At 41.3% G+C, this 27,214-nt stretch overlaps 1 protein-coding gene across 1 annotated transcript in view; it reads right to left on the bottom strand.

Annotated features, from left to right (window-relative positions):
* The window catches only part of LOC122797233 (tubulin delta chain-like), a 790,352-nt gene that overhangs the window by 127,734 nt on the left and 635,404 nt on the right, over nucleotides 1-27,214 (bottom strand). The window contains exon 7 of the mRNA XM_044066071.1: nucleotides 19,558-19,653. Within this exon, the coding sequence (XP_043922006.1) occupies nucleotides 19,558-19,653 (96 nt within the window). The remainder of the gene's footprint in view (nucleotides 1-19,557; nucleotides 19,654-27,214) is intronic.

The following is a 27,214-nucleotide window of genomic DNA, read 5'->3' as shown; positions in this document are numbered from 1 at the left end:
CCTTAATACCAAACAGAGAATCATGCTGTAAAGGTGCATCTAGCAATTTAGCTTTAACATGATCAGGCAAACTTTGTTCCTTTAACCAGGCATGCCTCCTAATCACAGATCAAGTAACTGCGGCCCTGCAGGAGGCCTTTAAGGAATCAAAACCACATTGCAAAGTATGCTTTCCAACTTGTTCAGCTGCATGCAATAATTCCTGCAATTCTGCAATCAACATAATTTTCTGTTTCAGTAATCCCATAACATGTTGTTGGTACTTAATCATATGAAATTGACAGTTTAAGGCCCTGATTGCCAAGGCTGCAGATGTATAAACCTTTTTTCCCCATCTGTCTAGTGTCCTTGAATCTCTGTCAGAGGGTGTAGGATTTTTTGCTGTTGAGGTCTTAACTCCCTTTGGACAATGTGATATAGTTTCAGGATCAGCAGCAGGGTTTCTAAATAAAAATGTATGCGAGTCAGGCACCCTGTAGTATCTGTCAGGCTTACTGGGAGGCAGAGGTAAAGAATCAGGAGTCAAGCTTGACTCCGTAAACACATCATCCACAATGTCTAGAACGGGGGGGGAATGGCTAAAGGCTTATACTGAGGGAGAAGGAGACAATCTCTGAGCCTCTTTTTTGATTCTGAGAAATCTTGACTCTCCCAATGAAAATGCTCCCTCACAGTATGCAAGGTTTCTTCAAATGAGTAATCCTCAGGAGGAGATGCAGATGGAATAGACTCTTCAGCATCAGAATCCTCATAGGGAGGTAAAGACAATTCCTGATCAGAAGAGGAATCAGAAGAAATGGAAACCTGATCTGAAGATTCATAGTCAGCGTCTTGCCTAGGCCTCTTATCTGGTGGGGGATGGGTACCCCGATCAAGGTAATAAGGTCTTCAGCCATTTTGATCATCTGTTTTTTAGGCATAAAGGCCTGTGCACGTGGCTCATGCGTCATTTTTTTAGTTTTAGAAGTTGCTTTTGTCTTTGGTTTTGCAGCTGTCGTCGGTTTGATATACAAATGTTGAGGTCTGACTACAGCCTCAGAAGCTGGTGCCTGCTCAGCAGCTCCGGACCCATCAGAGGGAGATACATCCATCGGTCCAATACCTTGAGTATCTTGTGGCATGCCGGACTCCACATGGGTGTCGGTAGAGGCCTGCAACTCGAAGGTAGTGGGTATCAGGGGCTGCGAAGGCACCTCACTGAGTACCGGTGAACCGGCGACAGTATAGGAGAAGCTTCGTCGTCGGTTTTGGATCTCGACTGCCTTTCTCTGTCCTTTTCTTTGCGTTTTTTATGTACTCCGGTAGTCGGATTGCTATCCAACAACATTTCTGGATAGTTAAATCTGTTTCCAAAATACCTTGATGCAAAAATATACCAACGCTTAATAGTACGTTGGTTAAATCTAGCACAAAACCGACAGCCAGGCACGTTGTGATCAGGGCCTAGGCAAGGAATACAGTATAAATGGAAATCCTTATGAGGTACTTGATTCCCACAAGTAATACAATTATTAACTTTTTCTGACATCGGTAAAAAGCAAGAAAAAAGTTTCCCCAACGGGGTACTTAGCTTTAGTGAAGACAGTTCTGAAACTCAAACATGAATTTTTCAGTAGTTGGCCGACTGGCACTTGCGAAAATGCTTTTGCTTCGGGCACCGTGCGGCAAGAAAGACTAAAGAAAATGTCGTCGGCTGCATGTTTTATACCCCTGATGACCTGACGTCATGGAAGAGGAGACAGCAACCGACGCAGGACCCAAGACATTGGAATTCAGGCCGACTGAGGGCAACCTGCCAGCAGATTACCCAAATGTAATGACTGCAACAGTGAAACACGAAGAACATCTTCTGTTACAGGCCATATTAAATTTTCATTGTATAAACTGCTTCACTCTAGGGGAGCCCAATGATTAAGAAGAGGTTCACAATTCAACTGAATAAAATGTGGAGAAAACAATGCATAGAAAATGAAAATTGCTCTTCCCAAAAAGAAACAGAGGCAGGACTCTTGACCATCTTTTTATTCTTCTTTTCCTGGACCTACTTATATACATCCTGTTTGCTGGAAACTGAACTTAGACCTAAGTTGATCCCTGAACAGAACCAGTTTTGTCTTGAGTATTTCTCTTTGAAGAGTTAAGAAATTTCCTCAGCTAGTCTTTTATAATCAATGGATGGTACAGGCAGTTCCAAGGAGACAGCTATCTATATGTGGGAACAGTGAGCCTTGGTAAATGGGAAAAATTGCAGTCTCCTCTGTCATGGAAAACTGTCTCACCTATCTGCTTGGGAATCTTCGGAATATCTGACTATCTACCCTTTTAATATCCCTAACCTACATTACCCAACTTAGCCTCCACAGTAATACATACCTACCTCTAACCACACACACCACCACCTCACACCCCCCAGATATATCCCACTCATATTCACAGATCTCTCCAGAACTTTACTCCTCCAGCCCATCCAATCTTTTCAAACTCTCCTTACTCCCTACATCACCATCTCCTCACCCCACTCTATCTACTTTCTCTAATACAGCCCTCCCCCCAAAAAACATACTTCCCTTTATCCTCTACTTTTCTTCAATCAGCTCCTCTCTCATATCTCACTCTCTCTGTCAGGTGACATCCACCCTAACCCAGGCCCAACCCCTACCTGTACCTACCCTAACCCAAGTTCTAATCAACACAAACACAAGACTATCCGCCTCATGACCCTAAATGCACAAAGCCTCCGTAATAAAATCCCCAACCTTCATGCCTGGCTCTCTTACAACCAGCCAGACATAACCGCTGTCTCTGAGACTTGGCTCAAACCCTCCATCAGAGATAATGAAATCCTTCCTCCAGGCTACCACATTATACGCGATGACAGAACACATAGAAAAGGAGGTGGCGTAGCAATTATCTACTCCTCCACTCTCACTTTTACTCCATTGACCAACCCCATCCCAACATATGCCAATGCAGAAATGACTGTAGGCTTTCTAAAACTTAACTATAAATCAATCTGCATCTGCTCCATCTACATCCCACCCGAAGACAATACCAAAACTCTGGAAGACATCCTCTCTTGGTTTAAACTCAAACATCAAATATGAAACCTACATTCTTGGTGATGTAAATATTAACTGGACCTCCTTCCTCATAGATACCCCATCTCACTCTATCAACCTCTACAATTTCACCCAACTAATAGACCTCCCTACTAGGCCAAACAAAGATGGTTCCTCCGGTACCATCTTAGATTGGATATTAACAACACATCCCAACCGTATCTCGAAAGCTGGTGTAATACCAGACCCCCTAGGCGACCACTTACCAGCCTTCACTGACCGCCTATCCTCACACATAGAAAAACAACACATTTTCAAACAATCCCGTAACCTATCTTCCTTCAACCCAGAAATCTTCTCTGAATGCCTCAAGGTTACTAATTGGTCCCCACTGAAAATCCTTCCACTAGATAACGCTGTCACATATTTTAACCAAACCTTCCTTACCTTACTTGATAAAGTAGCCCCTTTACAAACCAAACGTTATCAAAATAAATTCCTGCCCCTGGCTATCCCAAGAAACTAAATTGATAATCACTCAGAGAAAGAAAAAAGTGGAAACTGTACCAAACAGAAAAACGCCACCACCCTCCAAGAATATAAACATCTTCGTAACCTGGCCAAAAAATCAATAACAAAAGATTGCAAAAACTACTACAGCAGTCTGCAATACAAACACTCAAACAATCCAAAGAAATTCTGGACATCCATCTCTTCAATACTCAACCCTGGTAATACTTCCAACCCCTGCCCCAATCCCAACCTCTCAAGTCTTGAAACGGCCACTAACTTCAACACATTTTTCATTGATTGTATAGTTAAATTATCCTCCACTTTCCCCAATCCATCCATCATTACTAACCCCTCACCCTGCACCCCAAACCCTCTCTCTCAACCCCCTCCTCCACCACTACTCACTTAAACCTGTCTCCACCTATACTATAAAAAGACTACTGCAAAAGCAAAAACCATGCTGCAATGCCCCTGACAACCTTCCAGCAAATTTTCTTCAAATATCAGCCGAATCTATAGCCTATCCCATATCCATCCTCATTAATAGATCCATTCAGGAATCCTATGTACCAACCATCTGGCGTTATGCATACATAATTCCTCTCCACAAAGGTGGTAAGAACACAGACACTACCAACTTCAGACCCATAGCTATACTCTCTCCTCTCTCTAAAATTCTAGAGAAAGCCATCCACTCCTAGCTCATGCCCTACCTAATCCAGCACAAACTCCTCTCTCCCACCCAGCACGGCTTCCGCCCAGGCCACAGCACCATGACAGCCCTCATTTCCTTCCTCGAAACAGTCAACCTAGCACGTGAGATCGGAAAATACATATCTTCTCTTTTTCTTGACCTCTCAAAGGCATTCAACACTATTTCCCATTCCCTCCTCCTGTCCCAGCTCTCACACTTGCATCCATCTCCCTTTGACTCTCTTCAAGAGGAATCTTGATGAGTGGATGGGAGATCATAGGTTTACCCCGGGTATCACTTCTGTGTCACTGTTAGACAGAGGCACAGTATACTAACCTCGAAAAAGGGCTTAGCAAAATAAATTTAAAATGGGTGGCGAAAGCCAAACACATTCTGGCTAGGCTTATAAATGCCCTAGGGCAGATAGCCTAGTATGAACCTATGAACCCTAGACTGGTTCTCCAGCTACCTTTCCACGCGCCAGCAAGCTGTACAATGGAAAGAGTCAACCTCCCCTTTCTTACCTACACCCACAGGAGTTCCCCAAGGATCAGTACTTGGCCCTCTGCTCTTTAACTTATTCATTAACAACTTTCACCTCTCCATCCCTGAAGCCTCAATCATCCAATACGCAGATGACTCCACTATCATCTGCTCAGCCTCCTGCCCCTCCAAACTTCTACTTAATACCCAAACAGCCTTCTCCAAAATTGAATCATGGATGCAATTGCATCACTTGGCCCTAAATGCCAACAAAACAAAGCTAATGATATTTACTCCCACTAAAACTTCCCAGTTCCACAAAGTCCAATTTTCCATCAAAAGCCACAGTAATACCCCTCCTGAAATCATTTCTAGTACCAAACTACTTGGCATTACCATCGATGAAAACCTAAAATTCGACTCCCACATCCTCTCAGCAATCAAAAAAACCCACCAGAAAATTGGCCTCCTCTACAGACACACCTACTACCTTACTCCATCTTCCCATCATACCCTTGCATCTACCTTCCTTCTCCCCTCTCTCTTGTACGGTGCTCCCCTATTCTCCAACCTACAACTCAGACTCCGTGCTAAACTTGAGGCCTGTTACAACAAAATCTGCAAATTTGCAACCAATTCTAAGAACTCTTCCCATCACTGTCACTCCCTAAACTGGCTAGAACTCCACAACCACCTAAAGTACCTACAACTTACAACAGCCCACAAACTCATCTTTAAACCAGCAGAATGCCCCTCTTGCTAAATCTCTAACACCCTACACACCTACCCATTGCCCTGAGATCCACAGGTCAAAACCTCCTGCATGTACACAAACCCATCCACCCAACTGGTAAACTACTACTATCCCACACTATAGCCAATCTATGGAACAATCTCCCCACACCACTACGTAATATACCTAACCACAACAATTTCAAATCCATGCTTCTCTCCCATCTCTCCTCCAAATGGGAATGTCATTCACATGCTCCCACCTAAAACTCCCACACTACTAACTCCACACCTAAATCATCATTTCTTTGCCTACTTTAACTTAATTCAGAGATCTTGCTCAGAACACCTTTTCATAAATCTTTTGCATGCATGCCTCTGGCCTACCTTACTCATATTCTCAAACTTTCATTGTTTGTTTTTCTTATCATTGTACCCATAGTATTGTTTTCCTCTGTAATATTGTTAATTTGTCTCTGTTCATATGTATTTGTATGTCTGTTTGGGGCTTTTCCCCTCGGGTCTCCACTGAAAAAGGGTAATTCTTGCCCAGCTGGACCAACCCGGTTAACAAATGCAAATAAATAAATAAATTAGTATTAGTACAGGCTCTGATGGCACAAAAGGAACTAACCATACCTCTCGATCTCTTACTGCAAGAAATCTGGCCAAAGGCAAAAATAATGGGGTACAAAGGCCCAAAAATAGGGACAAATTTTAAATGTTGCTCTTATAAAGTTAGAACTTTGCTAGAATAAGAGGTCTAATTTTGTTAGAATAACAGGTGTTGCATTAGCATGCATTCTCTTAAGGATATGAAATCTGAAATTCAAATGTCTGTCATTTTTTAGGGATTTCAATCCTTGACCATTTGACAGACACAAATTTTATGAGGAAAACACCAAAAATATGAAGCAAAAAAATTGACATTCTGTGAAAATCTGGACAGCTGGGAGGTATGAAACTGACTGCATTCCCTGCATTTGGGATTTTGTAAAACTGCAGGTCATTTTCAAAGGTAGTGGCAAATGGCTGAATAAGTCCAGAGTCTGTAGGACACAAAATCTTTTTTTTCCCTCTTTAATCAAGTCAGTATTTTCTGAATGATTTATTTTACTTTGCTGCACCCAGCACATACTTTTCTTTGATTCCTTTTCTACTGCTCTAAATCATTTTTATATTAAAATGAATGCTAATGCCACATGCCTCCTTAACTTAGTAATTTGTTTAAACATACTGCAATGTCCACATTTCTTCACAGTGTGTTCAAAAATAAACCGTGTGTGTGCGTGCGTGCGTTAGAAACACACTCATTGATAGATTTTACAATAACCAAAATCATTACTCATATCAAGGAAGGAACATAAAACTGCAAAGGTAAACAATGAACAATGAATTCCTTTGTGGTGTGATGATGAGATTATGGCCAAAATTAAAATACAACTACATTTGCAAGAAAACTAATACTGCATTACACTGCAAAATGCTGTTCTAGCACAAACCAGAGATGTACACCTGTCAATACAGTGAAAAGAAATAAAGATAATATGAAACTCTCTCAGATACAGAGGGGAAGCTCATGCCATCCTAGATGACTAGCAAGTGTGAGACCTGTGTTGGCACCTCACAGGCAAGATGCTGCTAGACAAGCTAATTCTGAACAAGAAAAGAGACACAAAGCTGGTAAATCCAAATGGTATGATGTGCTGTTCTAATGACCCTTCTTGAAGATCCATTTGGTCAGGCAGTGATGGCAGTCCAGAATCCTGCCCTCCACAATGTCATTGTGAAGTGGCTGATATACAGCCTATGTGCAAATCATATAGGTGTCTCAAACAGGTCAGGATTACATGCAAGTTAATCAAACTGAGCAGCATATAGTAACCCTAAGAGAGAGAGAAATGTTTCCACAGAGAAGCAATGGCTTGGTAAATGGAAGACTTCCTATCAGTCTGGATAATCTCTGACAGATCAAGTGGAATAAGGCATCTACACAATCAGTGAAGCACTATGCTAAAAGCCAGTTGTCAACCTAACCAAGGCTTCCGGTAACTCCAGGGATCCAAGTGACTACAGCCACTCCCCCTTCAGCCATCACATGGCTGACAAGAAGGAATTTTGCTCCATCTTTTCTGAACTTTGCAATGAGACATAAGATCAGTGAAACAGCATACAGGAGGCTGTGGCATGCTGTTTCACTGGGAATGCATTCCTCACTGCCTCCCACTTTCCCTACTGAAGAGAGTCTAACTATATTCTCCCGACAAGTGAATATGTCATTTAATGGAGGCTTAGACCAAATAAAGTGCCTGAATCTGAATCTGCATTAGGGTATCACAGCCCACCATTCTTCTTTGCTTCTTCAGCAATATGAACTGATGAGAGAATGATGCCCCTGTCTAAGGACCACTACCAGATGAGCGTAACCCCAGTGTTCAGCATGCACAACTTTCTGCACCCTTGATTTTTCAGAGGCTACACAGCAGATTGCTTGTTCACAGGTTCAAAGGTGGTTACTAGGCTAACAACAACAGGGGCCTTTTTAAGCCTAGCCATGCATCACAGATCTCTGACAAGTTCTGATACCCTCGATAAGTGTAAGCAGGGACTTGGAAGATGAAACATTTACAAACAGGGGACTGGGAGATGAACCATTTACAGGCTACCTGTGTCCATTATAGACATAGGTGCCAAACCAGGGATGAATTTCCAGCTCCCCAGCCAGTTGTCCAGGTTACACTTGAATTGGGTTACATACCTGTATCTCCAGCGGGTCCTGTTTATATCACAGGGAAGGTTCTTTAGAACAGATGATTCCGGAGCTGTTTGTTTTGCAAATATGCAGGGGGTCAAACAGGGTGTAATCTGACAATGCCTTGAATATCAGACATAGGTCTCCTGTCAACAGCCTGTAGAAGACAGAATATGGGGACAGAGCCTTGAGGCGGTCTGCATAGGACATGCTACATCCTGTACTCTTTTAGTGTGGAACCTCTGTGGACATTCCAGTTGTTAGATGTGCCTAGTTAGGTACATACCAAAGGGGGCACTGTAATCAATGATAGGTCTTACGAATGCTGAGTACGGTAGAACTATGACCTCCTTAGACCTAGATGCCATATCTTTGTCTAAATTGCACAACATAGAAGGATTTCCTCACTACTGTAGACATGTGATATTCAAAGGCTAGATTACAGTCTCTGTGTGTCCTCAAGACCCTGATTATTGGGTCAGTTCTTAGGGGTATGTTGTCAATATGATTGTTGCCAGGAGTGAATGACTTCCTGAAGGATAATATTATGCATTTCTTGGCATTTATTCTCAGTCCATGGCTCTGACACCAGTTAATTGTCTGTGGCAGTCATTCCTGAAAAACATTTCTGTCAGTGGGGGATACTATGACTGCTCCTAATTTGCAGTCATCTGAAAATGTAGTCAGTCAGAGGTCATTGATATTGGCTTTGACTTCAGAGAAGTAAATGTCAAAAAGGAGCAGTCCTAGGACTGATCCCTGAGGGACTCCACTTGTGACTAGCCACTTTGTAGAGGTGAACTCCCCAATGTAACTTCCAGAGTACTGTCCGAGAGCCAGCTGGCCCTCCACTGGTGACATACAGGTTTACACCTAACAGCCTGAGTTAGTCAACAATGCCTGAGTGGCATACTGTGTCAAATACCTTACCTTACTTTACCTCACAGCAATCTATGGCAGAGTCTGAGTAAGCATTTCCCGTAAAGCCTTGAAATGTTTTATTTCACCCCTTAAACAGAAGGTTTACTTCCTAGCGCCACCCTAAGTTCACATGTAATTCACCTTAATTGACTTATTCGAATTCTGTGTGACTCATAAAAGAAATGGCCATGGTCCTTTCCTAATTTAAAAATGCAATTAAAAGCAGAATACAAGTAAAACACAGTATAAATAAAATAAACCACAATGTGCAAAACAGAAGAAGGCAACGAAGCAATACAAAATACAAGAAAGCAAAAACAAACTGACCTTTCCCTCACAGCAATCTATGGCACAATCTGGGTGAGCTTTTTTCACTAAAGCCTTAAAATGTTTTATTTTACACCTTAAAAAGAAAGTTTAGTTCCTAGCTCCAACTTCAGTTCACATGTAATTAACCTTAATTTATCTATTCTAATTTCTGTGCAACTCACAAGAGTCACAGTTGTAGTCTCTTCTAGTTTAAAAAGCAATTAGAAGCAGAATACCAGTAAAATACAGTATAAAGACAACAAACCATAATACACAAACTAGAAGGTGGCAATGAAGCAATAGAAAATACAAGAAAGCAAAAACAAACTTACCTTTTTCTCACAGCACTCTATGGCAGAGTCTGAGTGAACTTTCCCCATCAGTTTGATTGGAAAAAGAAAGGCTCCAAAAGAAGGTTCAGCTTCAAGGCCCTAAGGGCCATGAATACTGCTCAAAACTCACTCTGACTAGTTGATATGAAGCCAGTTCTCCAGGGGATAACACTCCTTCTACTACGGGGAAGCCAAGCTAGGTTCCCTACCTCTCAAGTGAAATATCCATCAACATAGTCTCCAATATGTTCACTTGCAGAAAGGGAATGGCCATAAAAAGACTTGTGAGAATTACCTACCATTCCATGACCGGGACACATAGCTCGGATACCATCAGACTGTCCATGAGAGTTTGGTGGTTCTGAAGCTACTGACAGTTTTTAGTCCACTGTAACACCCACATCCTCAAGTGTGTCTATGACACCATGGAGACATTAGAGGCCTTCACATCCAAGAGAAGCAGAAAAGTTAGATGACAGACCATGTACTGCATCCAAAACCTCCTGGGCCCCTTCTATGGATGGTGGTGACTAGCAACACAGAATGTTCAACTCCACAGTTATAAAAGATATCCTCTAAGCAGGAGTCAGGCGGTGCTTCTCCTATGGTCACTTATTGGTGTTGCAGTTATGGTAGTCACTACTGCAAGCATGATTCTAAACTGTCTCAAGACAGCATTACCTGAAGCCAGTCACCCACACAGGGAAATACATAGAGATCCTTCTGCTAAGTTTTAGTCACTACAATCAATGCTCTTGCATTAACTGTTGGCACTGAAGAAAGCAAAGACAGCAGAACTTTTTTTCTTGAAGTAATGCCCACCCTAGGTGAACCAAATGAATCTCCTGCTTGGTCCCCAAGCAAAGATGTTCCAAAAGACATCCATCATATCCAGTAATACTAGCCTTATACCATTAACAGTAGAGTTGGAAGGGTTATGATCTAGAATCAGTCATGCCATATGTGCAGGTTGACATCAATAGGGTCCAGAATGACATGGAAGCCACATTTCCCCTTTAAAACCAGGAAGACGTGGGAGTAAAACCCCCAATCCAATTTAGACTATGGGACAGCTTCCATGGTACCTTAAAGGAACAGAATTCAGGCTTGTCCAAAATGCTCTGGTGAGGCAGACTTGTTCACCAATGGGTTACTTACTGTGGAAGGACCAATCAACTATAAAATATGACAGAGACTGATCTATCCAGAAGCCACTGTTTCTTTGTGATGGATCTCTGAAAAACTGTAAATATATGGAAAATGCCCTCCAGATGAGTTAGAATTGTTCTGCAATGACTGGCATAGTCATCCTCTTGAGAGATTTGGCCAGTAAAGAGAAGGGAGGATCATGTGACTGTTCAGAATCTGCACTGGGTACCACGGTGGCTTCTTCCTTTCTTGGGACTGGGTAAGCCTAATAAAAAAAGAGGAAGAGGTGGCCAGAACAGCATACTACCCCAGTTATCAAATGAAAATAAATAAATCAATATACAGTAGATCAACACAGAAAACACTGACCACTAAAGTTAAAAAAAAAAAAAAACCTGAAATCTTAACGTGCATGCTCCGAGATACAACCTTGAACCATGCAAAGGAAAACTGCTGTTTTTTGTTTTATTTTTCTTTTCTGTTTTTGCAGTTGTCAAGCCTCCCAACAAACCCTGCTACTTAAATATTCTAACTCTAAGACTGCAGAATACCGAGGAAAGGGAATACTATCCAATCCTAGTATGTAGCGCTCTCACACAACTGTCAATTATCTACTCAGTCAACCAAAGTGTGCCAACAAAACAGAAGTCGCCTTTAATTACAGTATATATAAATACACACACACACACACATACACATATGTGCACATACACACGCGTGTGTGTGTGTATGTGTGTGTGTGTGTGTGTATATATATATATATATATATATATATATACATATATATATATATATATATATATATATATATATATATATATATATATATGGATCTCCTTTATTTGATCGACAGACCATTTGATAGAAACTCATTTGGTCAAAGTCTCATTTGATCGACAACTAGTATTCAAGGCATAATACCGGGATTTGTCCCCCTCCCCAATATCGTGCGACCCTGTTGTTGATATATATAGTCAGGGTGTGTGTGGGGGTAGCGAAGCCCCCCACCTATTTTCATTTAAAATGTGTACTTTTTGTTTTCTTTTCTTCTTTGAAACGAAAATAGGTGGGAGACCTCGCCCCACTACAACCCCCAATGTGGGGGGCTGTGCTCCCCACACCCCCTCTGACTATACATATCAACTCCAGGGTCGCACGATATTAGGGAGGGGGACAAATCCCAATATTATGCCTTGAATACTGGTTTTCGATCAAATGGTCTGTCGATCAAATAAAGGAGATCCATATATATATATATATATATATATATATATATATATATATATATATATATATATATACACACACACACACACACACACACACATATATATATATGTTTATGTACTATACATGCCTTACAGATTATCTGCAAATATACAGAGCTGAGTATACTTTTTTTGGTTATAGAGTTTGTTAATTGTTGCTTAGATCTCTGTTGAAACTGTTGTCTCATTGTTCTGAGAGACTGATCGGCAAATATACAGAGCTGAGAATATTTTTTGGGTTTTAAAGTTTGTACTGTTAGTTGTTGCTTAGCTCTCTGTTGAAACTGTTTTGTCCCACCCACCCACCTTCCCTATTTTTGGTTTGTAGTTTAAATTTGGTGGTTTTTGCATTTGCCCGCCCCACTGTAGATTTGATCTGGGACAATCTCCCAAGTCCCATCTCTTTACCACATTCTACCTAATAAACTCTTTCTGCACTTGCTTTTAATCCTTTTTAATTTAATTGCATTTTTTATACTGTGTTTGGTCTAATATTGCTGCATACTCAAGTGTGCTAGCTTGCACTGCATGTGAATTGATTTTACTACTGTTTTTGCTACTTTTCTGTAAAAAAAAAAAAAAAAACTGTAAGCGTGTTTCCTATCTTTCCTGTAACTAGTGTTCCAGATACAGATTTGCTGTATCCAGGACTGTATGCAAGCTTCTGAGTCCCCCAAGCCTTTCTGTGTTGGAGGGAAGCCTTCTAGCTTATCAGTGGGAGTGGTAAGCACTAGGTAACCTGTCTACCACATAATGAGTGGTTCTGGCCAAGAAATTGTAGCTATTGGCCATTTGGGCAATCTTCCATCTCTCTCAACTTTCTGATTTGAAAGCCTGCATTTGCACTTGTTTCTGTCCTTTAACTCGTCTAGTGCAGATACAGATTTTTAGTTTTAGCACTTAAATTTGCTTGTTCATGCTCAGCACTTGTTCAGAACTTGTAAGCACTAAATAAGCTACTAATTACTATAGCACTCAATCTTCCTCATTACCTAGAGGAAAACCGTTTTTGTACTTACTTTTCTCACTTGCTTAGAAAAAAACAGCTATTGCATTCACTTTCCTCACTTACCTAGAGGAAAATAGTTTTTTATTCAGGCATCTCCAAGGGTCAGCTCCCAGTGTTCTCTCCTGTCTATCTGATGAATCTGGGCATCTTGAGGCAATGTAGAAATTGTCTCATATACACAGACAACCCTCTCCTCCTACCACCCAACACTACAACATGCGAGAGATGCACTTATCTAGCCAAACTGGAGGTAAAGCTCTCTCCAACCAAGACTGAACTTGACAGTCATGAGGAGAAGGTAAGCATTTGCACCACACCACACTCATCACATAGTCTCACTAAATCTAAACCACCTAAATCCTCACACAGTAACACAAAAACATTTGCGGAGGCTCTCAATAATAATCTGTCTAAGCAACAGAAACCTCCAAAGCAGAAACGCAAGCAACCTCCATCCCCCAACACAACCCACATGACACATAGCCCACAGACTCAGTGTGCCACTCAACCACAGCCAATAAGGCAGAACAACGTACCCAACACACTAGTCATAGGTGACTCTATAGTCAGGCACACTGATGTCCCACTCCCCAGGCTAGACAAGGAGAAGGTTACTGTCAGCTGCCTGTTGGGTGCCAGGATCCGCCAGATAACCCATGCACTCAGATCACTCCACAACAAGTACAAATATGACTCTGTCATTGTCCATGTTGGTGTGAATGACCTGAGACGTACCTCCCTGGACTACATGAAAAAAGACATGGAAGAGCTCTCCAATCTTGTAGCCCAGGCAGGTATGACCCTAGCCCTGAGTAGTATTCTGCCCTCGCCCAGAATGATACCGCAGTACAAGTACAAAATGATTGACTTCAACAATTGGCTAAGCTTCTGGTGTCATTCTAAGGGGATCCAGTATCTGTCTGCTTGGGATGACATGGTTGACAGACCACGATGTTTTGCCACAGATGGCCTGCACCTGTCGCCCCTGAAATTCTGGATACTGGCTATGGCTCTTGCTGCCCCTATAGTGCCTTTTTTAGGCAGGGTTCAAATAACAAATTCACCACCATAACAGGAACAGGCAAGCTAAAACTGAGGGTAATGCTACTTAATGCTAGAAGTCTAAATCTCAAAATGCCCTCACTCGAGGGACTCCTTAAAATGGAGAACATCAATATCTGTGCAGTGACTGAGACTTGGTTCAAGGCTCCAGAGAGCACTCCTGCACTACCAGGCTACAACTCATACCACACTTTTAGGCCATTTAACCTGGGCCGAAACACCAAAGGCGGAGGTGTGTCCATATTCATTAAGGATATCCACAACTCCAGGCTAGTTGCTCAGCATAATGCATCCAAGGTTATCCAAGTGCAACTAACTCTGGGCAAAACTGCAATCCAAATTGTAGCTTGCTACAGATCCCCCACTATGCCCCAGGATTCCCACTCCTCTTTTCTTGATGTACTAGAAAATATTAGGGTTCCACCAAACACCCTAATAATGGGCGACATCAACTACTCCACCTTTAATTGGGAAAACTACTCATGTACTAACTCCTTAGCTCAACGCTTTCTGGAATTCATAAACTCCAATGCCCTAGATCAACTTATCCACACCCCCACCAGGGGCAACAATATCCTAGACCTAGTCATTACCAACATGAGTGACCAGTGTTCCACACCTGAAGTCAACTCCTCATTGGTCCGATCCGACCATAAGCTTATCACCCTTGATATCCACATCCCGACCCACCCCCCATTAAGGAAACCACAGTAAAAAATTTCTCCAAAGCCAGCTTCATGCTTCTTAAGACAGAAGTGGTGAACTTCATTACACCCATGCAGATGGACAATACAACTGCAACTGCTGAATCCTACACAAATACACTCTATAAGCACTTACATGAGTGCATGGATCGTGCTATCCCAAACAGAACCAAGACGCTATCCTCCAAAAAAGGAAGCCAATCTGGTGGTCCCCTGCCATAAACAACCTGTACAACAGAAGGAAGTAACTTTTCAAAAGAGAGTAAAATCCCATGAGTGGAGGAGCTCCCTGGTCAGCCTCAGTAAGTAGCTGAGATCCCTTATAAGATCCTCCAAAGCTAGTTACGAAAACAAAATCGCCACTAAATCCAAGGACAATCACAAAGCATTCTATAGCTATGTCAAGAATCTAGATGGCAACACCCAGATCTGCTCTGAGTTACAGCACAAATGTACGAAAATTACAGAACCAACTGATATTGCCAATATCCTGGCAGATCGGTTCAGTGCTAACTTTACCCCCCTCTCACCCCCTAAAGGGCCCATATCTATACAGGAAGAATGCAGAGTCCCTGTAATCACAACTATGCAGGTAAAAGCTGCATTCTCTAAAGCCAAAAACACAGCATCCATGGGACCGGACAACATCCCAGGCTGCGTTTTATATGAACTTCAGAACGAACTGGCTCCCCACTTAAGCACCATGTTCAATAATAGCCTCGCAGCAGGCTTTGTGCCCACTGAATGGCACACAGCAACAGTTATCCCACTCCACAAAGGGGGCGCCACCACTGATCCCGGAAACTATCGACCTATTAGCCTGACGAGCCTGGTCTGCAAGGCCATGGAACGTATCATCATGGAACTCATAAACAAAGACATTGGTAACCTCCAAACTCTGAATCCCATCCAGTTCAGGTTTGTGAAAGGCAGATCATGCCTTCTGAACCTGATAGACTTCTTTGTGGCAGTCACCAAAGCCGTGGATGAGGGTAAGGTGGTTCACACAGCCTATCTTGACCTCGCCAAGGCTTTCGACACCATCCCCCATTCTGGAATTATAGCTAAACTCATTAAACTATGTATAAATCCCTACATCACAAGATGGGTTGCCAACTGGCTCACTGACAGAACCCACACTGTAAAAGCTGCAGACTCCAAATCTGACCTCAAAGCAGTGACAAGTGGAGTACCACAGGGTTCCATCCTGGGACCTCTCCTGTTTGGTATCTACTTCTCTGAAGTACAGGCTAACACAGAAGGCCTCTGGCTACCGAAGTTCACAGATGACTGCAAACTAGGAGCCATAGTCAAGTCCCCAGATGATGTGGACATCCTACAGAAGGGCCTCACTGAGACAGATGCCTGGTGTCAGAGCCATGGCCTCAAGCTCAGTGTCAAAAAGTGCAGTGTCATCCCCTTTGGTAAAAACTCCGTACCCATGAACTACAACATAGGCAGCAATCTACTTAACACCAAATGCGTGATAAGAGACCTTGGGACCCAGGTGGACAGTAGTCTCTCCTTTGATAGTCACATTGCCACAGTAGTCAGGAAGTCCTTCTACATGGCACACCTCATCATAAAAGGGTTCTCATCCAGGAAAATAAAGAGGTCATTGTTCCCCTCTACTCGTCACTCATTAGACCGATTATAGAGTACAACGCCCCTTTTGGAATGTACCTCACAAGATATCTGCAGCAGCTGGAAAAGCCACAGAAGTACCTCACAAAGAGAATTACTGGCCTCAAACAAATGCCCTACACTGACCGTCTCAAAAAACTAAAACTTTACTCCATAGCATATCGCCTACTCAGAGGTGATCTCTGCCTAACATATAAAGCTATGTCAAACCCAGACCTGTTGGACATGCTACACCTAAAGAAATTCCAATCCTTCTGAGCTACATGCTCTAGGGACCTAAACCTTGTCACCACAATAAACAGTACATGCTGGAGGGATAGATTCCTGTCCCAGAGACTTCCTATAATCTGGAACAAGCTACCCATCTATGTCAAGCAAAGTTCTTCATTAGCACTGTTCAAGAAAAATCTTGATGAGTGGATGGGAAATAGGAAATACACCCCAGGGATCACTTCTGTGTCTCTGCTCGACAGTAGCACAGGAAAATAATTTTCTTGGGTGGTGTAAGCCATGGAACCTTGCTGGCTAGGCTTACGTAGACCCTTGGGTTGATAGCCTAGTAGCTACCTATGAACCTATATGCTGCATACTATACTGTTTCTGCAATTCTCACAGTTACCAATAAGGCTTACTGCACCCATATCAAGCTGTGATAATGAGACTTCACAGCATACAATGCTAATGGACCTCATCATCCATGCAAGGTGTGCTACGATTATAGCTGTTAATGCTGCAGCTTCGAACAAAGTTGTAATACAGCAGATCATGCTGAAGTACGGTTAGCAGCACTGTACTGAGAAAGGATACACACCTCTGCACAGTAATATTGTAGTGCTCTTCTGGGCTATTTTGCAAAGCACTGAAATAGTGTTTTTATCCATCTTCTGTAGTGAAGGGCCTTATAACAGGTTGGGGGTTTCCTATCCCCATGGATATGACTTGGTCTACTTTCTCGTGCTTGTCTTACTTTTTTTTTCATTACATGGGATAAATTATGCTTTACTATTCTGGTTGATCTACACTTTGCTCATGAAGGTCGCCTTCCGGCCATATGACAAATTACATTTCAGAGACTAAACATGCTGCACTAATACAGATAAAGACCTGAAGGCTGACTGTTGAAAACATCATCATTCACCATAAACTCTTTTTAAAAAAGTGTAATCCAATTCTGTTTCTTGGAAAGAGGAAAAAAGTCTGTTTTGGCCGGTTAATTGTATTTGTATTTGTTAACCAGGGTAGTGCATTGATCTCCATGGAACTTTTTCAGACTACATCCAGGAGCACTATTTGGTTACGTGAATTGCACACAGTCACACTGTTAGCCAATACAGGATAAGGGAATTAAACCTGGATGACTACTAGCAGTTCATTAACAGCCCCTTAATCATCTGCACCAACTGTCCGATGGTTTCCTAGAACTAATGAAAGAGCAGGAATAAAATAAGTAGTGGGATTAAAAACAGCTTCAAATGAGAGGAAAAGGCCTGTGCAGTGCAAAAATCTCTCTTACACTAACTTCAAAAAATAGACCATGAATGTGTCTTCTCATGTTATGTTTTGTATAGGCAAGCTCCCTGCTTTGTCCTCAGCATTCTCCAACTACCTATACAATCTAACTATAAAAATGCATGACCCCAAAGTAAGGGATAAAGTGACCTCAAATCGACATGTGATGTTTAAATTTCAAGGTACATCCAAATAAGACTTTGTACTTTTAAGAATATGAAGTATAATCAAGGGAAAAAAATTAGTTCTGGAAGAGAACAATAAGATCCTGCTCAGTTAGAAACAAAGAAAGTTCAGACCCAAAAAATATAGAAAAACTTTTTTAATCCATTATTCTGAAGGCATTTTCAGGAGCCATAAAAATTATAAAATGTTTTTTCAGGAAAGAAAATAAAACAGACAAGCTTGGCACCTAATCATGCAAGGAATCAAACCATGTATTCCAGGGTATGAGTAACGCAGCCATCATTTGGCTACTGTGCGATTCACAGCAAGTCACTTAACCAGACAGTGCTCCGGGGTTGTCCAAGAAAGGGACATTTGTGTCCAGTAGGTTTACCTGGCTGACACATAAACTAAAATAAAATGAACAAAAATATCAGAAGACATTGCAGAGGCTGGCATGCTCTAAGCAAAGCATTTGAAATTAACACAGAGTCAGCAATATATGAAAATAATCTTATTTGGAGGCAGCAAAGTGGAAAAGCAGTTACTGCTACTGACTCACAGGGCTTGGTTCACTAACTGTGTGGATAGAGTGCCTTGTGCTCAGAGTCTACATGTTCAACCCTGTGCCCAGACGGTTTCTTGCTGGATGGTCTGATCTCCTTCAACAATCCAAAAACAAGCCATAGGTTGTCCCAAAGTGACATCAGTGTGTGTGGGTGTGTGTGTGTGTGTGTGTGTGTGTGTGTGTGTGTGTGTGCGCACGCGCATGTGTGTGTGTGTGTGTGTGTGAGAAAGACTCACTTCCTATCCAAGATCACTTTATCTGCCATGGACCCATCAGAATGCCAGGATATGCCTCAGCCCCCTGTCACCTTTAACTAGATAAAGCATGTATTAGAGAATGAATGAATGACAATGAAGTAATTAATTAGTCTGGCGTGACTTTCTATTCTGAAAGCTAAAATTACAAGTGCATGCTAGGGTACTTGGTTATTCTATTTCTTTTCCATTCCTTTCTTGAATCCAAATCCCCAGTTCCATTTCCTCTTGTGCAACCAGCATTAACAGAAAACTCTGGACTACTATAATTAGAAAATGCACTTAAGCTGTTCCGAAGTTCTAAAAATACCTTGTTTTAAAATGCAGGCCAAACTGTGTGAACTTTATCTCTCAGTACAAAATTTTGCAGCAGGATTCTGTATTCAGCTGATCATGATTTTAATAAGATAAAGTAAAAGAACTCTCCTACCTCTTGCTGATGTGGTTCAAGCAGAGGAATTTAGTCGATGGCACTGGGCAAACAGACCGAAGCAACTCCCATGGTTCCATTCCAATACTAATTCCGCTAGAGGAAAATGGATGAAAATGATATATTACTTACATTTTCTTATGTATTCTGTTTTCATTTCTTCCCTATAACCTGAGTTGGTATAGATATAGGTATACAATTCTAGTTAACTACAACATGTAGTATGTCCCATCTGCTCAAATTTGCAGAATTATCCAATATTCTGATAATGTGTTCCTATTCAGCAGTTCTCTTCTTTCTCCCTAAAAAAACACTAAACCAAAATGTGTCTTCTCCGTCTCCCAATCCTCTTGTGAAAATTTATGGAGACTCACAAACTGAACTCAATGAACTACAGATCATGTTAGGTAGGATAAATTATCAACTATAGCTTGTGACAGAACACATTCTTTGTCCCTTGATGATCATGTATGATTCCGCAGTGCTCTAAATTATTTCTCTATTAGCAAAACCTCCCTTATTTTGAGTGACTTTAACTATCCTTCAATAAACTTGGACAACTATACCTGCAATGTAAGATATGCCCCCAAATTTTAGACTAATAAATAAAAATTCCCCTGAGCAGCTCGTAAATCAACTTACTAGAGCTAAATAATTACTGATCTGATTCTTACAAACATGGACGTCTCTGTTATTTCCATCCCAGGGAAGTTTGACTATATTTCCTTTAAACTCCCAAAAGCTACTACAATAAACTCCATACACTAAAACTGTTATGTGACAACATCTCAAAATTCACTTATGAATGCCCCCCCCCCCGAGACCTTAATACAGCAGCAAGCTTCACAAAAGAATTCTATACCCATTTATAAAATGCATAAAGGTAACAGTCCCTACCAGAGAGAACCAAATATCATGGGAAATTACAAAATAAATCATTCTGCTGGCCCAACATCATAACTAAACTTTACAACAAAAGAAGGAAATTCCTTCATTTATTTAGGTGATCCAAAATCCTTTTTCTCAAAGATAATATTAAAAGCATTACAAAAAAATGAAGAACACTATCAAGTTCACTAAAGGAGCCCATAAATTTTTGTCCATGCCTCTCAACCTCTTAGAGCAAGTAATCTGGAAAAAGCCATACATAATGGGGGAACAAAGGCCTCAAAATAGGGACACTTTTTAAATATTACTCTTAGAAACTTAGAAAGTAGATAGAACAACAGGTTTTGCATTAGCAAGAATTTTCTGAAGGGTATTAATTCTGAAACTCAAATGACTGTATTTATTCTCTGATTTCAACCCTCAATGATTTGACAGAAAAAAACACAATTTTTTGAGAAACGGGGCAAAAATCTGGACATGCTGCGAAAATCTGTACAGTTGAGAGGTATGACATGGACTGACTTCTGAAGCCAAAGACATTTATATATCCTTATTTACCTATGTTAGAAAACTAAAAACCAATACCCTACATTGCTCAAAACATATTCATAATGGGACCTCCTATTCTACAGACTACTATTGGCAGGTTCAGTTAGATGTCTGTGCTCCCCCAGATTTAATGAATGGTGAATTTTAAAGTCTCTTTAAAGAGAACAGGTTTTAAACATTAACTGGATATTGAATCATATGACTAATTAGAGTATTTAAGTTTCTGTGTGTTAAATGTTTCTTTCACAGTCTGAAGAAGTCCAACTTGGATGAAAGCGCTTACTCTGAGATGGACTTATGTGCACATTAAACTTTTCATTTTTTATACAGTTGTGTTTTTTTTATTTCACACTGAATCACCATGTATATTATTGGATTTTGTGATGACATTAATCTGCTTGGTTAAGAATGAGTTTTGCATTATAGCAACATCAAGATTTTCACAAGATTCTAATTAGGGTAATTTTTGGTAGTGCTATCAAGACTGACATTAAATGAAGCTCCTTCTTTACTAGAGGTGCAGCTGCTGTTTCTTAAGCGAAGGGTACTGTGGGTGAGAGTCCGGTGAACCCGGAGTTGACAATGTTTTATTAGGGGTACTGGCATCTCCTGTTAATCCCTCTTATGGAAGAAGTGAGGTACTTAATAGCTCTATGAAGAAAGACTTAATTAAAATCAAATGCCTGCAATTGTACAATATGTTTTTGAGCAAAGAGTGTTAGCCCAGTGTGTGTGTGCTGAGGGGGCTGACAACAATGATACTGCCTTCCAGCAAGAGCTTTATGTAATAATGGAAACAGATTAACTTAATGGCAGGTTTGGACTACATGGACTTGCTGATTAGACATAATAAAATTAAGATGCTAAGCTTGCAATCAAGGATTAAAAAGAATTATGCTGAGCTGAAGAATAAGACTGCAGTTCTTAACTTTGAAGCAAAGTTACAGGGCATCCAGGATAAAATCATAAAAGAAAATCATACACAGAATCAGTATAATTTGAAAAAAAATTTGAGCGTGATAAGCAAGACTATGTAGGAGGCAAGGAGTATTATTTGCAAAATGAGCAGCAGCAGCAGTCAGTGCAAGAGAATAAGGAAAAATCTGGAAAAAAGAATACTGTCGATGAAAGAGCAGCCTGCTTTAGAGACCTTGAAGAGGAACCCCAAGAGATTAACAGGTTTGGTTCAAAGGTTTCAAAATCAGAGCCAAGCACAAAACCAGTGGACACAATACTTGTGGGAATGGAAAACAGAGGAGCAAAAACAATGATTTTCACAATGGGAGGAATGGCCAGTTAATCGAGTTAGTCCATGAGAACCAAGAAGGGATAAAAACATGACCGGAAACAGCATCACCCCCACATAAGCCTCAAAGAGTACAGCAATATCAGAGGTGGAATCAATGACAACGCATTCCAATTAAAGATGTCAAGTTCAATATATAATATGCAAAGTTCTTTTAGAATGATTAATGTATCTAGTTTTAAGGTGGGAAATGATGAAGCACGAATTTTGAGTAAAGGGTTAGGCTTCATCCCTGCTGAAAGGAGTAATTTGGTTTTAACTATAAGTCACTTAAGGTAAACTGCAAAAACCAACAACATAAAATAAGGAACAAAAAAAAAAAAAAAGAATTCCATAAAAGATGTCACTTGGACTGCAAACCAGGTATAATGTTTAAAAACAATTGAGTTTAAGCATTTCTGAAGAAGTTCCTGTTTGAAATGAATGGAACACAAGTGCTTAAATTCTATTGTTTTTAAATATTAAACCTGGTTTGTAGTCTAAGTGTCATCTAATAAGTCACCTAAAAGAATTTCTATGAAAGTTGAATTTTGAAATTCTGAATAAAAGGAAAGGTAAAACAATTACTAATACTCCTAATAATGACTTTAGAAAAGTGAGTTAATTTACTCCACCTTTGAAACCAGAATTGTCTGTATGTTCATAGGTTGGTACTTGCCTATCTGCCCTAGGGCCTATACAAGCCTAGCCATAACAATTCCCTGGCTATTTCTTCCCACAATATTTACTTTCCTGGACCCCTGTCTAGCAGGGTGACTGACGTGATCCCTGGGGTGAATTTCTTTTCTCCCATCCAATTGTCAAGGTTCCTTTTGAAGAGGACCAAAGAGGCTCTCTGCTTGATATATATGGGCAGTCTCAGAGTCTGGGGAGTCTCTGGGTCAAGAACCTATCCCCTCCAGCATGTTTTGTTTATTGTGATGACAAGGTTTAGATCCCTGGAGGGTGTGGCTCTGAGGGATTAGGATTTCTTTAAGTGTAGCATGTCCAACAGCTCTGGGTTTGACATGGCCTTGTATGTTAAGCAGAGATCACCTGAGTAGATGATATGTGACAGAGTATAGCTGGAGTTTTTTAAGGCGGTCAGCGTAGGGCATCTACTTTAGGCCTGTGATTCTTTTAGTGAGGTATTTCTGCGGCCTTTTCAGTTGTTGCAGATGTCTTGAGAGGTACATACCAAACAGGGTGTTGTATTCTATAATGGGTCTAATGAGTGATGAGTACAGTGGGACAATGACTTCCTTTTTCCTGGATGAAAAGCCCTTAGTGATGAGGTGTGCTACATAGACAGATTTCCTGACTGTTGTGGCTATGTGGTTATCGAAGGTGAGACCACTGTCTACCTGTGTCCCCAAGTCTCATCACACTTTCGGTGTTTAGTGTACTGCTACCTATGTGGTAATTCACGGCATTAAGCTTGAGCCCATGGCTCTGGCACCAAGCATCTGTTTACGTAAGGCCCTTTCATACAGCACATCATATGGGGATTCAATAATGGCTCCCAGTTTGCAGGCACCTGCAAACTTTGTTAGCCAGAGTCTCTTAGTGTTGACCTGGACTTCAGAGAAGTAGATGCCAAACAAGAGCAGTCCCAGGACTGAACCCTGAGGTACTCCACTTGTCACTTGTCTGGAGCTGGATTTGGAGTCGGCTACTTTTACACTGTGGGTTCTGTCAGTAAGCCAGTTGGCAACCCATCAAGTGACATAGGGAATAAAGCCCAGCTTAGTAAGTCTATCTATGATTCCAGAGTGGGGGATATCCAGAGTGGGGGATGGTGTCAAAGGCCTTGGCGAGGTTCAGATAGGCTGTGTGGACCGCCTTACCTTCGTTCACGGCTCTGGAGACTGATTCAAAGAAGTCAATCAGGTTCAGGAGACAAGATCGGCCCTTCATGAACCCAAACTGGGTGGGGTCCAGTTTTTGAAGGTTGCCAATGTCTTTGTTTATAAGTTCCATGATAATACGTTCGATGGCCTTGCAGAACAGGCTCGTCAGACTGACGGGGTGGTAGTTCCTGGGATCCAAGGTAGATCCCCCCTTGTGGAGTGGGATAAGTGGCTGTGCGCCACTCAGTTTGCCTGAAGCCTGAGGTGAGGCTATGATTAAGCATGACACTTAGATGAGGTGCCAGTTCATTTTGTAGTTCATGTAATACACGGCCCGGGATGTCATCTGGTCCCATGGATGCTGTATTATTAGTTTTGGAGAGTGCATTTTTACCTGTGTGGCCGTTATTACCAGAATTTGTCAATCTTCTGGTATTGAGATGGGCCGTTTAGGGGGTGAGAGGGGGGTGAAGTTAGCACTGAATTGATCTGCCAGGATATTGGCAATATCCTTGAGATCAGTATATTTAATGCCATTCTGTTGTAGCTCAGAGCAGATCTGAGCATTGCCATTTAGATTCTTGACATAGTTATAGAATGCCTTGTGGTTGTCTTTGGAATCTTTGGCAATTTTATCATATGTTAGAACATTTGTATAAAAAAAAGCGATAGACTTATTATCAGAACATGTGAACACAAGTTTTATAATCTCTGGGTTGACGAGAAATATGCTTTGGACAATCTAATTTTAAATGACAATATTAACATAATGAAAGCTAATAAAAAGAATGTTATAGCTGTTATGGATAGAGATATGTAAAACAACAAAATTTTGAGCATTCTTAATAATACTGCTGATTATGAAGCTATATAGTTATTGCAGCTGAAAATGTCATTCCACTTAACTCATATTATTTAAAAACGGAGAATACTAAAGCTTTATTTATGTTCTGTCTGCCAAGAATTCATAAAAGTTTGTTTGATCCACTACTGCAACTAACTGTAGCAAGCAAGGGAAGTGAGACAGAATATTCATATATGTTAATACAGTAGAATATCTGGGTTTACATTACATTATCTAAGTTTCAAATCTTCAAATCTGTTATGATCGACACCATATAATAGAAGTCTTGAAACACTGAAAATGTAATAAAACACAACAACCTACAAAAACAAACGATTTAAACCTCTAAGAAGGGGAGCAAGCAACCCTGCACTCCTCACGTGGAGGGGCTGCACCCCCCCCGCTACTTAAATATGCCAACTCCGAGATCGCACTACAGTACAGAAAAGGGAAATCTATCCTTTCCACGCTGTAGGGAGATCTCCGTTAAAAGATTCTAATTTTCTAGACTTCGATCATATGGTGTCTACCATATCAGATTCAAAGTTTTTAAACTTTGATCTTCTGATATAGACCGGAATATCTCTATATGTTGATCATCATCATCATCTTTCGGATTTTCTCATTAGGGGTCGCCACAGCAGATCATCTCTTTCCATTTCTTCCTATCCTCTGCATCTTGCTCTGTCACACCAACTGCCTGCATGTCCTCTCTCACCACTTCCATAAACCTTATCTTAGGCCTTCCTCTTTTCCCCTTACCTGGCAGCTCCATCCTTAGCATCTTTTTCCCAATATACCCATCATCCTTCCTCAGCACATGTCCAAACCAACGCAATCTCGTCTCTCTTGCTTTGTCTCCAAACTGTCCAACATGAGCTGACCCTCTAATATACTGATTCCTAATCCTAACCATCCTAGTCACACCGAGTGCAAATCTTAACATCTTTAACTCTGCCACATCCAGCTCTGACTCCTGCCTTTTTGTCAGTGCCACTGTCTTCAACCCATATAACATAGCTGGTCTCACTACTGTCTTGTAGACCTTCCCTTTCACTCTTACTGGTACCCGTCTGTCACAAATCACTCCTGACACTCTTCTCCACCCATTCCACCCTGCCTGTACTCTCTTATTCACCTCTCTTCCACATTCACCATTACTCTGAACTGTTGATCCCAAGTACTTAAACTCGTCCACCTTTACCAACTCTATTCCCTGCATCCTCACCATTCCTATACCCTCCCTCTCATTTACACACATATATTCTTTCTTAGCCCTGCTGACCTTCATTCCTCTGCTCTCTAGAGCATATCTCCACCTCTCCAGAGTCTTCTCAACCTGATTCCTACTCTCACTACAGATCACAATGTCATCTGCAAACATCATAGACCACGGGGCCTCCTGTCTGATCTCATCTGTCAACCTGTCCATCACCACTGCAAATAAGAAAGGACTCAGAGCTGATCCTTGATGTAATCCCACCTCCACCTTAAACGGATCTGTCACTCCCACTGCAGTCCTCACCACTGTCACACTACCCTCGTACATATCCTGTACCACTCTTACATACTTCTCTGCCACTCCCGACTTCCTCATACAATACCACAACTCCCCTCTAGGCACCCTGTCATATGCTTTCTCCAAGTCTACAAAGACACAATGCAACTCCCTCTGACCTTCTCTGTACTTCTCCAATAACACCCCATACTGCTGATCACTAATCATCACCTCCCTTCTTAACCTAGCTTCTACTACTCTCTCCCATAACTTCAAGCTGTGACTGATCATTTTTATCCCTCTGTAGTTACTGCAGCTCTGCACATCACCCTTATTCTTAAAGATAGGTACCAAAACACTTTTTCTCCACTCCTCAGGCATCCTCTGACTTTCCAAAATTTCATTAAACAATCTAGTTAAAAATTCCACTGCCATTTCTCCTAAGCACCTCCATGCTTCCATTGGGATGACATCTGGGCCAACAGCCATTCCATTCTTCATCCTCTTCATAGCTGTCCTTACTTCCTCCTTGCTAATCTGTTTCACTTCCTGATTCACTATCCCCACATCATCCAACCTTCTCTCTCTCTCATTCTCTTCATTCATCAGCCTCTCAAAATACTCTTTCCATCTGCTCAACACACACTCCTCTCTTGTGAGTACCTTTCCATCACTATCCTTTATCACCGTTACTTGCTGCACATATTTCCCAGCTCTGTCCCTCTGTCTAGCCAATCGGTGCA

This window comes from Protopterus annectens, chromosome 3.part0 (genome assembly GCF_019279795.1).
Source record: "Protopterus annectens isolate FY-2018-M chromosome 3.part0, PAN1.0, whole genome shotgun sequence".
Classification (NCBI taxonomy): Eukaryota; Metazoa; Chordata; order Ceratodontiformes; family Protopteridae; genus Protopterus; species Protopterus annectens.
Note: the sequence above shows the minus strand (reverse complement) of the source record. Positions and strands in the feature narration are given on the sequence as shown.